Source organism: Stegostoma tigrinum, chromosome 6, assembly GCF_030684315.1.
Source record: "Stegostoma tigrinum isolate sSteTig4 chromosome 6, sSteTig4.hap1, whole genome shotgun sequence".
NCBI classification, from domain to species: Eukaryota; Metazoa; Chordata; class Chondrichthyes; order Orectolobiformes; family Stegostomatidae; genus Stegostoma; species Stegostoma tigrinum.
In genome coordinates this window covers 102070376-102088748 of record NC_081359.1, presented here as the reverse complement: position 1 = coordinate 102088748, position 18373 = coordinate 102070376, and the positions used below count along the sequence as shown (strand labels likewise).

At 43.1% G+C, this 18373-nt stretch overlaps 1 protein-coding gene across 1 annotated transcript in view; it reads left to right on the top strand.

The window, feature by feature from the left end:
- The window catches only part of mxra5a (matrix-remodelling associated 5a), a 42543-nt gene extending 28652 nt beyond the window's left edge, over positions 1-13891 (top strand). The window contains exon 7 of the mRNA XM_048533636.2: positions 6684-13891. Coding sequence (XP_048389593.2) covers positions 6684-8589 — 1906 coding nt within the window. The 3' untranslated portion in view covers positions 8590-13891. The remainder of the gene's footprint in view (positions 1-6683) is intronic.
- The last annotated feature ends 4482 nt before the right edge of the window (positions 13892-18373 follow it).

Sequence of the window (18373 nt, the reverse complement as noted above, 5' to 3'; positions counted from 1 at the left end):
GGAGTCAGGAATAATCCAGGAAATTATGTGCCAGTGAGCCTGACGTCTGTGGTGGGGAAGCTCTTGGAGAAGATACTGAGGGACAAGATATATGCACATTTGGAAGAAAACAGACTAGTTAGTGACAGGCAGCAAGGTTTTTAATGGGGAAGGTCATGTCACATCAACCTGATTAATTATTTTTGTCACCTCTTCAAAAAAATCAATGATGGAAGGGATGTAAATGTAGTTTATGGTATCAATGTGGACTTCACCAGTTTCAAAATCTCCCCTTCCCCTACTGCATCCCTAAACCAGCCCAGTTCGTCCCCTCCCCCCACTGCACCACACAACCAGCCCAGCTCTTCCCCCCCCCCACCCACTGCATCCCAAAACCAGTCCAACCTGTCTCTGCCTCCCTAACCGGTTCTTCCTCTCACCCATCCCTTCCTCCCACCCCAAGCCGCACCCCCATCTACCTACTAACCTCACCCCACCTCCTTGACCTGTCCGTCTTCCCTGGACTGACCTATCCCCTCCCTACCTCCCCACCTATACTCTCTCCACCTATCTTCTTTACTCTCCATCTTCGGTCCGCCTCCCCCTCTCTCCCTATTTATTCCAGTTCCCTCTCCCCATCCCCCTCTCTGATGAAGGGTCCAGGCCTGAAACGTCAGCTTTTGTGCTCCTGAGATGCTGCTTGGCCTGCTGTGTTCATCCAGCCTCACATTTTATTATCTTGGAATTCTCCAGCATCTGCAGTTCCCATTATCTCTAAATGTAGTTTATATGGATTTTAGCAAGACAGTTGAGAAAGTGCCACATGGCAGATTGGTACAAAATACTAAATACACATTGGATTCTGGGTGGGCTGGCTAGATGGATACAAAACTGGCTTGGTCATAGAAGACAGAGGGTAAAGGTGGAAGGGTGTTTTTCAGTATGGAGACCGGTAACTAGTGGCGTTCCACAGGGATTAGTCCTAGATGCTCTGTTTGTGGTATATATAAATGATCTGGAGGAAAATGTGGATGGTCTGATTAGTGAGTTTGGAGATGGCACTAATATTGGTGGAGTTGCTGATAGTGCCGACAATTGTGAAAAGATACAACAGAATATAGATAGATTGGCAACTTAGACACAGAAATTGCAGATGGAGTTTAATCCAGACAAATGCGAGGATCAAATTTAGGTGTGAACTATACTGTTAATGGCAGAACCCTTAGGAACATTAATATACAGATCAATCTGGGTGTGCAGGTCTATAGTTCTCTAAAAGTGACAACACAGGTGGCTAAAGTGATAAAGAAGGTACGTGATATGCCGCCTTCGTCAGCCTGGGCCTGGAGTACAAGTCTTGGCAAACCATGTTAGGCTACATTTGGAGTATTGTGTGTATTTTTGGTTGCCACAAAATCAGAAGGATGTGGAAGCTTTGGGAAGAGTGCAGAGAAGGTTGCCTGGCCTCAAGGGCATTGGCTATGAGGAAAGGTTAAAAAGACTGGGATTGTTTCCACTCGAAAGACGGATGATAGGATTTCTGATGGAGGTCTACAAAGTTATGAGAGGCATAAATAGTCTCTTACTATCCACCCTTTCTCCCAGGGCTGAAGTTTCAATTACAAAGGGCACAGGGTGAAGATGAGAGGGGGAAAGTTTAAGGCAGATGTGCGACGGAAGATTTTCATGCAGAGAGTGGTAGGAGCCGGGAATGCACTGCCAGAGGAGTTGGTGGAAGCAGGCATGTTGGTGATATTTAAGAGGAATCCGAATGGTTACATTAAAAGGGAGGGAATAGAGGGATATAGACCGAATAAGGGCAGAAGGTTGTTTTTTTAGTTTTGGTTAGGACATGATGATCTGCACGGTCTTGGAGGGCCGAAGGGCCTGCTCTTGTGCTGTACTTCTCTTTCGTTCTTTTGTACTTTTGGATTTGAATTCCACCACCTGCTATACTGGGATTTGAACCCTTGCACCACAGCATTGCATGGGCCTTTTACTTCTCAAGGTCAGGTTAGAAGCTTGGAATACTGTGGCAAGTAACTCCCCTCCTGAGTCTCCAAAGCCTGTCCACCATCTAGTGGAGGCACAAGTCAGGAGTGCGATGGAATACTCCCACTTGCCTGAATGAGTGCAGCCCCAACAACACTCAAGAAGCTTAACACCATCCAAGACAAAGTCCACTTGTTTGGCACTACATCCACAAGCATTCACTCCCTATACCACCGATGCTCAGTTGCAGCTGCGTGTACTATCTACAAGGTGCACTGCAGAAATTCACCAAAGATCCTCAGACAGCTCTTTCAAGAACACTTCCATCTACAAGGATAAGGGCAGCAGATATATGGGAACACCACCACCTTCAAGTTCATCTCCAAGCCACTCACCATGCTGACTTGGAACTATACCGCCGTTCCTTCACTGTTGCTGGATCAAGATCCTGGAATCCCCTCCCTAACAGCATTTTGGGTCAACCCACAGCAGGAGGACTGCAGCGCTTCAAGAAGGCGTCTCACCACCACCTCCTCAAGGGCAACTAGGGTTGGGCAAGAAATGCTGGTCAGGCAGCAACACCCCTCACAGCCCACTTTCTAAGAAGGAGAAAATGGAGTTGCACTTGTATTGCATCTTTTATGTCCCAAAGTTCTTTACAGATGATGCAGCAGTTTTGTAACACATTCACTGTTATGTTGCATCAAATGGATGACCATGTGTGCGCAGCAAGCTCTCAGTCAATGTGATAATGACCAGATTTTTTTTTCTTTTGCACTGTTGGCTGAGGGATAAATTGAGGCCAGAATACAGAGGAGGAGTCCTCTGCCCTGCTTCAAAACAGTGCCCCAGGATCATTTACATCCACCTGAGCAGCCAGAAGTCACTAGCATTTTATCCACAAAACAGAGAGGAGGGAACTGCTCCCTGATCTTCTAGTTAATAGCTATCCCGCCACCAACACGACTAGAAAAAGAGAGACTATCTGGTTATTTGCCACCATATTTCTTCCATCTCAACAATTCAAAAATATTCATTGGCTGTAAGTGCTTTAAAGGGACCTTCCGAGAATATGAAAAGTACTATATGAATCCAAGTCTTTCTGTTCTATGTTAAGTGTCTTTTCTTGGCTCCTTTTATTCATTGGATCTGGGTGTTGCGGGCAATTTGCCCATCCTTTGTTTTCCTGGAACTGATTGGCTTGCTAAGCCATTTCAGAGGGAAGTTAAGAGCCAGCCATATTGCTTTGCATCTGGAATCATGCGTAGGCCAAACCAGGTAAGGATGGTAGATTGTCCTCCTGAAAGGACATTACTGATCCAAATGGGTTTTTACGCTGGTTGAATATTGTTGCCATGGTTACCATCACTGCGACTCTTCTAACAGAAAGTTGGGTCATGCAGGTGTGATCGGACAACAAAACACTTTGCTTTGCAATGACAATTAAGCAATTTTAGTTGAGGAAAACCCCCTCACAAGATGAAATGTTTAATTGAGTGGATGAGTGAGGAGATTTGGGGTCTGTCAACAGACATGGCTTTAACCTGAACTGTGATGTTTTGTTTGCTCAGATCAAAATCGATCCTTCACTGAAAGACCAGAAGGCCAAAGGGCAAGAAGCAGAGGCTGAGCACACTGCTTCAAATTCATTCGCACCAGCCAACTGTTCAAAACCTCCCCATATATCCTGAGAAAGTGGCTGTGACCCAGGTCTAACACTAACAACAACTGTTTATATTTGTATAGCGCTTTTAAATTAATTGGTTTGCATTGCCACAAGTCATGTAGCTCATGGTTTGATTCAGCACATTGGGCCGATGGCTTTTCTTGTCACTGTTGGTGGTTTGTGGCCCTGTAACAGTTTCTCCTCATCTATGAGTGACTGCTCTCTGACTCAAACAGGTTTCCACAAACTCTTTCAGTTGCAGTCTACTACATAATTTTTGTAAATGTGTCTCTCACTAATATTCTCCTTTTTCTACCACCTCTTGCTCATGACTGCAGATGTCACAATTTCTGTGAAAGAAATAGAAATGGGAGTAGGCCATTCAGCCCCTTGAACCTGCTTCCCATTCAACAGGATAATGGGTGATTCAACATTCCTCACGTCCACTTTCCTGAACTTTCCCAATAATCCTTGACTCTCCGATGGATCAAGAATCTATCTATCTCCGCCTTAAATATACACAAGGACTCTGTCCCACGGCTGTCTGTGGCAGGCGTTCCAAAGGCTCAAAGACCTCTAAGTGAAGTAATTCCTCCTCATCTCAGATTTAAATTTTGGGGCCTCCTAATTCTGAGACTATGTCTTCTGGTCCTGGACTCTCCCTCAATGGAATCACCCTCTCAATATTGATCCTGCCAAACCCCTTTTAGAATTCTTTATGTTTCAGTGACTTCACCTCTCATTCTTAAAAATTCCAGTGAGTAGAGTCCCAAACTTTGATCATATGACAATCCCTCCACCTCAGGGTCATCCTAATGAGCCTTCTCTGAACCACTTCCAGTGGAATAATATCCTTCCTTAAATAAGGGTGTGAAAACTACTCTCAGTACTCCACATGTTGCCTCACCACCACCTTGTATGGTCACAATATGACTTCTCTACTCTTATACTTCAGCCCCCTTGAATAAGGACCAGCACTCCATGAGCCTTCCCAATTACCTGCTGCATCTGTGTGCTAGTTTTCTCTGTTTTATGTACAAGTATTCACAAGTCCCTTTGTGTTGCAATTTTCTGCAGTTTTTCACCATTTAACAGTTTCACGAAGATAGCCACCATCATCCCATTATAATTTATTAAGCCACATTCATTTTATTATGCTGCAGTAAACACTTTGCAAGAACAATGTGAAGCAAAATTTGATTCCAAACCAATAAGAATGTATCAGATCAGATGATCAATAACCTGCTCATATTGTCTCAATGGAGAAAAACACAGACCATGCTCTAATTCTTCTAAGTGTTGCATCTGACATCGAGATGGTCAGAGATGAACTACCCAATGGTTAATGAGTGGAACTACAATCTAGAAGAGCAAGGGTTAGCGGTCACATGGAACAACGACAGCTACAAGTTCTTTTCCAAATTGTGCACCAACCTGACTTGGAAATACATCACCATTCCTTTAGTGTTGTTGGGTCAAAATTCTCGATACCCTCGCAAACAACATTGTGGGTCTACCAAAGCCAAATAGATTGCTATGTTTTAAGAAGAGCTCACTTCTACCTTCACAAGGATAATTAGGGATGGCCAATAAATGTTGGCCCAGCCAGCAATGCATACTTCCCACAAGTATATCAAGAAAAAAAGAGTTAGGCAGCCAGGCCTGGACAGCATCTAACTTTAGCCACCCAGGAGCCGACCACTGGGGATAACATTTCACCACCAGTAAAATGATGGTTAAACTGTAATTTTCAGTCATTTTGCTCTTATAGTCAAGAATTTATTTCCAAAAAGTTGCACTTTATTCCCTCTGTCATCATTTTCATAGCATCCTCAAAACCTATTTCTTTTACAATGTCTTTAGCAGCCTTCTCTAACTATCCCCCCAAGATGTTTACTTGGTGCTCATCTGTTCACTGCTATGTTTTGTAAACCACACCAGGATTTCATTCCACATTAAAGGGGCTCTGTGAGTGGAGTTATCAGAACATCTCAAGAGTTAAGGATTAAACTTGCTGTTTGGCTGCATCATGAGTTAAGTTTTACTCAACCCGATATTGGGTCAGGAATGAGGAAGTAGGTGGACAGCAAGAAAAATAAAAACAGTTACTGCAGATACTAAGATAAAAAATTGGAGAAACTCGGCAGGTCTGGCTGCGTCTATGGGGAGAGCTAAGATTTTTAAGCCCAATGTGACTCTTCTTCAGAACTGGGCAACAAGGCTCAGCCTAGATCCAAAATGAAGATGATATATAAATTTCTCAGACTGTTGTTCTTTCTCTACTTCCTTTCTAGGAAGTAGTGAATCATTTTAGAGTACAGTTCAATGGTTAACGCTGTAGTACCATAGTCAAAAAGCAAACCTTAAGCCAAGACGAGCAGTCATTTGCATGAATTGGAACAGCTCGAATTCCAAACATAGCCCTCACAATATAAATATTAGATATTAAAGGTATCAAGTGGTATGGAGAGAAAGTGGGAATAAGGCATTGGGATATAGGATCAGCTATGATATTATTGAATGGTGGAGCAGGCTAAAGGAGCTGAATGGTCACCTCATCCTCCTAATTTCTATTCTTTTAACTTGGCCCAACTGAGATCAGCTGGGTAGAGAACCAGAATGACAAATTGAGGGTCAGTCCTAGGACAGTTTCTTTCTTGTATAAACATGATTTGGGAAAATGGCTTATTAAGCTGTCTGGGATGCCATCAAACCTGTATACTGCACAAGGGTTAAATCATGCCTTTACACTGAAATGCCTCCTCCTCCATGGGAAACGTATATAGCAAGCTTCTAACTGCCAGAATCTTCCACTGAAGGTAAAATACTGCAGATGCTGGAAATCTGAAACAAACACAGAGAATGCTGGAGAAACTCAGAAGGTCTTGAGATTAGAAGGCATCTGTGGAGAGAGAAATAGAATTAATGTTTAGATCCAATATGACCCTTTGTCAGAACTGAAGAAGTGTCATACTGGAATTGAAACACAAGTAAAGTCTTCTATTGTTGGTCACTAACTTCTAAATGTGTTTGTTCTGCGTTTCAGTTACAGCAAGAGAATCAAAGTGTACAACAATGGCACTCTCGTCATTCAATCGGTTACAGACAAAGACGCTGGAGATTACCTTTGTGTAGCCAGGAACAAGATAGGAGATGACTTCATGGTGCTCAAGGTGAATGTGATGATGAAGCCAGCCAAGATTGAGTATAAGCAGGATGTCAAGCAGAAGGTTATGTATGGTAAGGACCTCAAAGTTGATTGCATAGCATCGGGACTGCCAGACCCAGAGATCTCCTGGAGCCTCCCAGATGGTACCATGGTCAACAGCATCATGCAGTCCGATGACAGCGGGACAAGAACCCGCAGGTACACGGTTTTTGATAACGGCACATTGTACTTCAACGAGGTTGGGTTGAGAGATGAAGGTGATTACACTTGCTATGCGGTAAACCAGATCGGCAAAGACGAGATGAAAGTCAATGTGAAGGTTGTAGCAGAGCCCCCAAGTTTCCAGAGTGGCACTTCCTCTCTGGTTCAGGTGACATACGGTGAGTCCTCTACTATAAAATGTGGAGCTAAAGGAGAACCAACTCCCTGGATCAGCTGGTACTCCCCGAATGACAGATTCATCCTGCCCTCCACAAAGTACAAAGTCACAACTGATGGTACTCTTCACATACACAAGGTACAGAGATCAGACAGTGGAAACTACACGTGTGTCGCAAGAAATACTGCAGGAGAGAGTAGAAGAGTCATCACTGTGCAGGTAAACATCGAAGCACCCAGTATTAATGGGCAGAAAGGCATGAATACTGTGATCAAGGAAAAAGCAATGAAAGAAACCCGTAAGCAAATAGACTGTAAGGCAGAAGGGGTGCCTCCTCCACGGGTCATGTGGGTGCTGTCAGAAAATGTGGTTGTGATGGCCCCATATTATGGAAATAGAATTCGAGTGCATCACAACGGAACACTTGACATCCAGAGCTTGAAGAGGTCAGATGCAGATCAGTTAGTGTGCATTGCTCATAATGAAGGAGGAGAAGCCAGGCTGACTGTGCATCTTGAAGTATTGGACAAATTGGAGAAACCTTCGTTCACCAACCCACTTAGTGCCGGGGTCGCTATCGTGATCGGCAACAGCGTGAACCTGAACTGCTCTTCCAGAGGGAACCCAACTCCGGAAACAACTTGGATTCTCCCGGATGGAAACAGGCTCCTGAGTGGTCAGCGATGGCAAAAGATGTACCATGGGAGAGACGGCACCTTGCACATCAGCAGTCCTTCTACTGCAGAAGCTGGAGCTTACCGCTGCATAGCCAGAAACACAGTGGGCTCTGTTGAGAGGCTGGTGACCCTGGAGATTGGCCACAAACCTGAAATACGCAACCGGTACTCAAGTTTGGTTCGAATTCTGCCAGGCGAAAGAATGAGACTGGATTGCATAGTCGGGGGAAATCCGCAACCTGAGTTATCATGGATTTTACCCAATGGCATGGTGCTGAACAGACCTCAAAATGTAGGCCGCTTCTCTGTCCTGCAGAATGGCTCGCTCATTGTTCACGATGCCTCCGTGTATGACAGAGGGACTTATTCCTGCAAAGCCATGAGCGACCTGGGCCTTAGTTTCATGAGTGTCTCAGTGATCGTGTTAGCCTACCCTCCCCGCATTACCAATGGGCCAAGCCCTGTAACTTACGCTAGACACGGCATCTCAGTTCAGCTGAACTGCATGGCCATGGGGATCCCAAAAGCGGAAATAAACTGGGAACTTCCAGACAAGACCCGAGTCACAGTTATGAATCAGGCTCGCTTGATTGGGAATAAATACCTTGATCCTCAAGGGTTACTAATCTTACAGAATCCATCCAACAGAGACACTGGCTTTTACAAATGCACTGCTAAGAATCTGCTGGGCAGTGACTCGAAAATGACCTACGTCCATGTTTTTTAACGGGCAGTTTCCTTTAAATTGCCTCCTTCCCTGGCCCCCTTCCCCCTAGCAAATGCCCAAGGAACTGCCTTCAATGACAGTGCCAGTTGTGGACCACCATGCTGACCTTCACGAAAAAGTGGCACCAGATGCACAAAATATTTCTTCAACGTTCTTTCAAAGGTTTTCCATCACGTTTCTCTTCAATTTCAGCAATACGAATTTCTGCTGACTTGTGCTGTTTTAAAAAAAAAGTGATCGATTTTAAATTTGTGCTGAATGGATTGAAACATTGATGGCTTCAAGCCAGGTCCATCTAGAAGGACAAGGAACATCAGATATGTGGGAAAGCCACCAACTTCAAGTTCCCCTCCAAGCCACCCGCCATCTTGTTTTGGAAAAGTATCGCCCTTCCTTCAGTGTTTCTGGGCCAAAGGCCTGAAATTCCCTCCCTAACTGTATTGCAGGTCTACTTTACAGCACACAGACCGCAGTGATTCACCACCACCTTCTGAGGGCCAACTAGGGATGGGCAATAAATGCTGGCCAGTTGTCCACAAATGTACAAACAAAAAGGGGTTGATTGTCCCCTCAATCTTCAGTTGGAGGTTATGGAAAATAGCTGGCACACCAATAGTCAGTATGTGGGATTTTCTAAATGCAAATGTTATTCGTGTCTAATTGTCACTGCTCGCAGAAAAAGAGAAATTTTGACTTTGCTCAATGAAAAACTTGTCTCAGCAATTAATCCTAATGAATTTGAGCTGTTGATAATGAACTCTGTCTTGAATCGTTGATCATTGTGGGTAAAGTAACATTGGTGCCAATGGTGTTCCTAACAACCTGCTGTAACTGTGGAAATTGTGACTTGAAGCTTGTCTATACTAATGTGACATGAAGTCAATCAATTTTAGAAGCCAGATAATGTCAAGCAATGCATTTTATCCAGTTATTAGTGCTAATTGTTTTAATAACCAAATTTGATTTTACTGAGTACTTTGTGTCACAAGCAGCAGTGTTTATCAAATGGAAGGTCCCTTTTTCAAATAGCTTCATGACATGAAATGGAGGTCATGCTTGTGCTGGCTCTTTGAAAAAGTTATTCAATTAGTCCCACCCATCTACTCGACTGCTATCATCCGGTGATTCCTTTTCCTTCAAGTATTTATCCAATTCACTTTTGAAAGAGACAATTGAAACTGTCTCAGTTTCAACTAGCATACTACAAGGCACAATGGCTCAATGCATTAAAAACACTTGCTCTCCTCTCTGATTCTTCTGCCTCTTAACGTAAATTTGTGTCATCTCGTCAACAAATGCCCTACTATTGAAAACAGCTTCACCTCTTTCATCCAACCAAAACTCTTCATTTTCAACATCTTTCGAAGCTGCCCTAAATCCTCTCTGCTCCAAGGAAATGATCCCAGTTTCTGTAGCCTTTCTGCATAAAGAAGTCCATCATTCTTTGTACAAACTTAAGTTAATCTTTCTGTGCAACCTTTCCAAGGATTTGGCATACAATGCAGTGCCCAGAAGTCAATGCCAACGTTGAACCTGTGGTTTTAATGGTTTTGCGTCATTTCCAGACTTAATTGTACATAAATAAATAATATTTTGTAGTAAGTTACCATGAGGACCATTGCCATTACACAGCCATGTAAATAAAAATAACTGTCTTTTGAACATTAATAGCTTGCAAGTTTTATGTAAATCTTAGGATGTTATTAAAAGCAGGGATACCTACTTACGTTCTCCGCTCAGTGATCCACATCGATTTATGTGCAACACTGGTACTGTGCTATCCTGGCCACAATGACCCAGCTCTGTGATAAATTAGCTGAACAACATGACAGAAGGAGCATCATAATCAGCCACATTCCCCACATGTAGTCATTAGAGTACAGGACTGTCATGGTTACACTGCATGACTAGCATCCAGATGCTTGCATAAAAATCCAAAGAATGTACGGTCAGATCAAAATGATTTTTGAGAATTGGAATTCAGTTTTACAAACCAAATTACTAAAAAGATAGCCAATCTCGGTAAAAGTGATCCATAATATTGTCATATTTTTAATAAAATAAACCCAATTTTCCCATTAATTCAGGGAGAGAAATTTGTTGCCCTTAGCTGGCGTAGTCTACAAGGTATTGCAGTCTCACACCTATGGACCCTCAAGAACCATGCAGGTTTATCAAAGAAAATCCAGTGGGGCACAATGCCAAGGGTGGGAACCACCAGTGATTCCTGTAGCCTGAGAATTGTATTGTGGCAAAAGTCTTGGGAAAGCCAATAAATAGTCATTTATGTCACAGAACAGCCAAATTTACTCCAATATTCTGCATTTCGGACAAAGAAGGATGATACTTTCAACATTGGACTGGTACCTAAAACCTATCATTAATCTTTTTATTCTCAATTGTCACCAGTGCATTGGGAAACACAACGATTTATAACATCCATCATATTTCTGAGAAGCAGCAAGCCAAGCATGCACACCCAGATACATTGTTCATACTGATGGCCCATCTTGTACATCAGCACAGACCTTGCACAGAGGTTTGGTGGGATAGCTGGGTCACAATGCAAAGTGTTGCCAACAGTGCATTTGGGCTCTGACTGAGGTCACCATGAATGCCCTACCTTCTCAAATTTGCCCCTCACCTGAGGCAGGGTGACCCTCACATTAAGCTCACCACCAGCAGTCTCCCTACAATGAGGGAGAAGCCCTTTGAGAGTGTAGTGACTTTTCTCCATACACTGTGCATTAGAATAAAGGGACAGTGTAGACCATTTAATTCCTTGAGTCTATTCTGTCTTTTAATGAGATCATGGCTGATCTATGACCAATTTATTTAAAATATCCCTTGATATCTTGAAGTTAACAGAAAACTATCAATATCAGATTTGAAATGAGCAGTTGTCTATGTATGAATTGTCATTTGCATATATAACTAACCCCTAAATTCACCCCTGAAAAGGTATGACTCTAACTTTGAGATTATGTCCCTAAGTCCTCAAACAAGCAGGTGCAGATGCTGAATATCTGAAACAAAGACAGGAATTTCTGGAGAAACACGGGTCTGGCAGATCTGTGGAGAGAAGACAGAGATAACATTTCGAGTCCAGTGACCCCTCTTTAGAACAAGGTCTGATGAAGGACCACTGGACTGAAAACATTAAGCCTGTCCCTCTCTCCACAGTTGCTGGGTCTCTCCAGCAATTTCTATTCTTATTGAAGCAGAATTAATTTCTTCCTATTCACCTTATCTTTTCCCTGTAGTATCATGAAAACTGCAACAAATACCATCACTAGTCCCCAGTGACACAAAGGAGTACACATCAAGTTGACTTCTGCTATTTGTCTCCAACCTTTCAGTTCATCAACAAATAATTAACTGTTATTGATGTATATGTGACTCAGATCTAGCTAGTGCAAGGGTAATCTAAAAGTTGGAGATTGAGCCAGGTTATTTCATGCATTTTAAATTTGCTGAATGATTTGATGCATCAAGTAGGAAGGTATAAATGATAAGCAGCCTTCCACAAATGGAAAAATTTCAAGTGAGCCTTAGAATTCCTACAGTGCAGATAGAGTCTATTAAAAATACCATCTGAAGAGCATGCCACCCAATCTCACATTTCATAGAATCCCTTCAGTGTGAAAGCAGGCCGTTCGACCTATCAAGTCTACACTGACCCTCTGAAGAGCATCCCACCTAGACCTATCTCCTGCTCACCCCTCTGACCCTGTATTTCCCATGGCCAACCCACCCAACGTGTTCCTCCCTGGGGAGATTTAACACGGCCAGTCGATCTAACCCACACATCTTTAGACTGTGGGAGGAAACCAGACCACTCATAAGAAACCCACATGGACACAAGTAAAATATGCAAACTCCACAAAGATCATCACGCAAGTCTGGAATTGAATCTGGGCCCCTGACACCGTGAGGCAGTAGTGCTAACCGCTGAGCCACGATGCCACCTTTGCTTGGCAAGCTGGAGTAAAATTTAAAGAGCAAAATCATCCTTAGAAGTTAAAATCTATTCAGGAAATTAAAATCTCTTAAAATAAAATCTATTAACTTAAAGCCTATTCAGTTATAGAACATTCACCACAACCTTTTCAAGGGTGACTCAGGGAATTAACAATCAATGTGCATGCAGCCAGCAAATCCCATGAGTGCATAAAAAGGAAAAAAGTCAAATCAGCCATAAGGCATAGGAGCAGAAATTAGGCCTTTCGGCCCATTGGATCTTCTCCACCATTCATCATGGCTGATAAGTTCTCAACCCCATTCTACCGCTTTCTCCCTGTAACCCTTGATCCCCTTGACAATCAAGAACCTATTTATCTCCATTTTAAATATACTCAAGGAGGTGGCCTCTGCAGCCTCTCTGGCTGAAGAAGTACAATCTTCCTGAGATATGGGGCCCAAAACTGTGCACGATACTCCAAATGTGGCCTGACCAGAGCTTTATGGAGCCTCAGAAGTATATGACTGCTTTTATATTCAAGTCCTCTCCAAATAAATGCCAAAGTGGCATTTGCTTTCCGAGCTACTGACTTGACCTACAAGTTTATCTTGAGAGAATCCTGAACTAGAATTCCCAAGTCTCTTTGCACTTCAGACTTCTGAATTTTCTCCCCATTTAGAAAATAGTCCGTGCTTTTATTCTTCTCACCAAAGTGCATGATCTCACACTTCCCAATGTTGTAGTCCATCTGCCACTTTTGTGCCCACTATCCTAACCTGTCCAAATCCGTCTGCAAGCACACTTATCAGATGCATGTCCCAATAGCCATCCCTGGAGTCAAGCTAAAAGTCAGAAATGTGGACAAATGTTCCTCCTTGTTTCCCCAATGCAGGGATGACAATTCAAGACTACAATACCAGTATCAGTCAAACAAGGGCATGGGAGCAAATCTGCGATATTTGTCAGAATCATTTATGCTCTAAGCAGTGGATTTACGGTCAGCCATAAATGAAGCCCTAAGCTGCAATCCTTCTGAACTAAGTTGAAAGACAAATTTGATGACAGAGATTTCATTTTATGTTTGAAGGAATATATTCTGTTAGCAGCTGGTGAAATTGAACATCTCTCAGTTGAGAAGGAATTGGATTTCCATTCAAATAATTAAATGATCAATCATGATGCAAAGAAACAAAAATATAAATGTTGCATTGAAGCTTACCTAGCCATTGTTAGCATTAAGATAGCACTGGAGTGAATAGCACATATAAAGCAGAGCCTTCTAATGTATAGTTATATTTATAATGTTAATTCAATATGCTGTACATCTTGTAATAAAGAATATTTTACCACAAAATGAACGATGGTTGCATTCACATTAATCAAAGATTCACATCAATTAATAAGTATTTACAATGATGGATCAGCCAATCTATTTCACAGCTAAAGTTCAGCGATCGGCAGGTCTATGTGTCACTACGTTATGGCCCATAAGGAGGTCATTTAGCCTGTTATGTCTGTGCCTTCAATAAATGGCACGTTGCAGAGACATGTTATAAGGAACTGGTGACACATCTGATAATCCACTTTTTTGCCTTTACTTCAAACCTCCTTGATTCCCTCCCTGTCTACCCTCACCTTGAATAAACTTAATGACCTAATTCCTACAATCTATCTACTTCACAGTAAATATGTGTAATGACCACCGTCACCACCTTCTGTGACAGGGATCCAAAGGCGCACAACATGTTGAGAGAATAAAATTCTCCTCTCTTTCTTAAAAGGTCAACCCGTCAGTTTAAAACCGTGCAAATTCTGGTCTCACTCACAGAGAGGAAATATCATTTCCATGCCTATCACATCAAGACCATTTAGGGTCTTGTATACTTTGATCAAGTCACCCCTCACGCTTCTGGCCTCCCGGGGAGCCTGTTCAAACTTTCCTCTTGACTCAACTCACTCACTCAAATTATCCATAGAGTAAACCTGCTCTCAACTGCCTTCAAGACAGTTACATCATTTCCAGCAGAGGTGTGGTCAAGAGCTTACATCATAAGACATAGGAGCAGAAGTCAGAAGGGCAGCATTGTGGCTTAGTGGTTAACACTGCTACCACACAGTGCCAGGGAGCTGGGTTCAATTCCACATCCAGGCCACCATCCTCCCTGTGTCTGTGTGAGTTTCTGCTGGATGTTTTGGCTTCCCCCCACAGTCCAAAGATGTGCAGATTAGCTTGACTGGCCATACTAAATTGTCCCGCAGTGTCCAGGGATGTGTAGGTTAGGTGGGGTAGCCATGGGAAATGCAGGGGTTTATGGTAAGGGGATGGGAGAGGGCTGGTGTGGACTTGTTGGGCCAACTGGCCTCTTCCCTCACTGTAGGGATTTTTTAAAAAAATCAGCCATTCAGCCCATCAAGTCTGTTCCACCATTCAATGACATCATTGGCTGATCTGGTAACCCTCAACATGACTTCCCTACCTTTTCCTCAAACTCATCTGATTCCCTTACAGATAAAAAAATTTCTCTCTCAGCCTTGCATATACTTAACAACCTAACCCTTCTGCCTGAAAGAATTCCAAATAATTAATAACCTCTGAGAGAACATATTTCACACATTTCTGTCTTTAACGTGTAACCCCTTACACTGAGATTATGCCCTGTGGTCTTAGACTGCCCCTCAAGGGGAGATAACCTCTCAATATCTTCACTGTCAAGCCTCCGAAGAATCTTGCATGTTTCAATAAGGTTTATTCTCAGTTTTCTAAACTCCAATAAGTATGCGTTTAATGTCGCCTCATATGAAAATCCTTCCAAACCCAGGAACAACCAAGTGAACCTCCTCTGGACTGACTCCAATGTCAAGTAACAGGTCCAAAACAGCTCACAATATTCCAGCTGTGGCCTGACTAATTATTAATGATTAATAAACTTAATGCAATGTTGTGTTGGGTTGTGGAAGTAAAAGTCTTGGGTTGATAAAGAAATAACTTGATTAGGCAAGATGAGAACCTCTAGTATCTTTTTCCAATGGCCTTTCTCTGTCCTGTATGGTCCTATGTTACACTCCTATTCCATTTGCCTGTTGGAAAAAATAATTGCAAGAAAAATAACACATGATCCATAAAGATAGTTAAATACTTTTATTCTGCTTACCGCCTGTGTTCTAGTCACTGCCCATCTATGATTTTTCATTCTTTTCAAGTGCTGAACCTACTGCACAGTGATTGTGCCAGAGGGCAACAGTGTCTGCATAGGGTCCTGAGGCAGGATCTGTATTGGAACCATGGACAGGCGGTCTTTGTTTTGCAAGATGTTATGTGAATGGTCTTATAGGGTCATAGAGTTATACAGCACAGGAACAGACCCTTCGGCCCAAGTTGCCATGTTAACCAGATATCCTAAATTAATCTAGTCACTTTTGACATTTATTTGGCCCATATCCTCTAAATCATTTCTATACACGCACCAATCCAGATGCCTTTCAAATGTTGTAACTGTACCAGCCTCCACTATTTCCTCTGGCGGCTCTTTCCATGCACACACCACCCTCTGTGTGAAAAAGTTGCCCCTTAGCTCCCTTTTAAATCTTTCCCTTCTCACCTTAAGCCTATACCTCCAGTGTTTTGGACTCCCCTACTCTTTGGGAAAAGACTTTGGTTATTCACGCTATCCATGCCCCTCATTTTTATCTACACCTGTATAAGGTAACCCCTCAGCCTCCGACGGTGCAGGGAATACAGCCCCAGCCTTATTCAGCATCTGCTCACTGAGCAGTTTATTGAGCAGTTCCACAAGCTTCTGTTTTCGTTTGGGAAAAATAAAACTCCTAAACCCTTGAAGCAAACTCCCAATGGAAATAAAAGTTCTCATAAAAACAGGAACCTGGGAACTCCTGATGAGCAAATATGAGAGTATTTGTCCATATTGTGCTTTCATGGTTCTGGAATAGGTCTTGAACTCACAACCCTTAACTCAAGATAATGGTTGTGAACATTGAGGTGACACTGTTGCCAAAGCTCTATTAACAGCTGCCCTACCAGTGCAGCAGTAACTTGGCGAGGGTGTTGTGCATGGTCCAAGATTCAGAACCATTAGGACAGTGGTCACAGAGAGTATAACCATTGCTTCCAAATCCTCTCCCCTTTAGTTCGCACAAGTGGCCATAGAGATAAACCCAGAGCAATCAACAAGGACAGCTCCATTTGAATGTACACATTTCAAGGACTTAAGCACCAAAACTAGGCTTGCAGTCCTGATTAAGCACAGAAAAAGTATCTCGCTGTCAGACATTCCATCTCACGGACAGCAATGGAGCGAAATTGCCCACTGTTGGCTTCAATTCAAACTGCGCACTTACCTTCTCATGAGACCCATAAGACATAGGAGCAGAATTAGGCCATTTGGCCCATCACGTCTTATCCTCCATTCGATCATTGCTTGTATGTTTCATAAAGTCCGTACAGCGTGGAAGCAGGCCATTCAGCCCATTCAGTCCACACCAACTTTTCTCAATCCCCTTCCTTCTCCCTCTAATCCTTGATCCCCTTATTAATCAAGATCCTATCTGTCTGAAATACACTTATTGACTTGGCCTCCATAGCCTTCTGTGGCAATGAGTTCCACAGATTTGCTACCCTCTGACCGAAGGAATTCCTCTTTATCTTAATTCTAAAGGGTCATCCCTTCACCCTGAGGCTTTGCCCCTGGGTCCTGGTCTCTTTACCTAATGGAGCCAGCTTTTCCAAACCCATGATATCCAGGCATCTCAGTACTCTGTAAGTTTCAATCAGATGTCACCTTATCCTTCTCAATTGTATCAGATGCAGACCGAGTCCTCAACCATAGATTCATAGATTCATAGAACAGTACAGCACAGAACAGGCCTTTCAGCCCACGATGTTGTGCCGACCATTGATCCTCATGTATGCACCCTCAAATTTCTGTGACCATATGCATGCCCAGCAGTCTCTTAAATGTCCCCAATGACCTTGCTTCCACAACTGCTGCTGGCAACGCATTCCATGCTCTCACAACTCTCTGTGTAAAGAACCCGCCTCTGACATCCCCTCTATACTTTCCTCCAAGCAGCTTAAAATTATGACCCCTCGTGTTAGCCTTTTCTGCCCTGGGAAATAGCCTCTGGCTATCAACTCTATCTATGCCTCTCATTATCTTGTATACCTCAATTAGGTCCCCTCTCCTCCTCCTTTTCTCCAATAAAAAAAGTCCAAGCTCAGTCAACCTCTCTTCATAAGATAAGCCCTCCAGTCCAGGCAGCATCCTGGTAAACCTCCTCTGAACCCTCTCCAAAGCATCCACATCGTTCCTATAATAGGGCGACCAGAACTGGATGCAGTATTCCAAGTGCGGTCCAACCAAGGTTTTATAGAGCTGCAACAAGATCTCATGACTCTTAAACTCAATCCCCCTGTTAATGAAAGCCAAAACACCATATGCTTTCTTAACAACCCTGTCCACTTGTGTGGCCATTTTAAGGGATCTATGTATCTGCACACCAAGATCCCTCTGATCCTCCACACTGCCAAGAATCCTATCCTTAATCCCGTACTCAGCTTTCAAATTCGACCTTCCAAAATGCATCACCTCGCATTTATCCAGGTTGAACTCCATCTGCCACCTCTCAGCCCATCTCTGCATCCTGTCAATATCCCGCTGCAGCCTACAACAGCCCTCTATACTGTCAACGACACCTCCAACCTTTGTGTCATCTGCAAACTTGCTGACCCATCCTTCAATCCCCTCATCCAAGTCATTAATAAAAATTACAAACAGTAGAGGCCCAAGGACAGAGCCCTGTGGAACA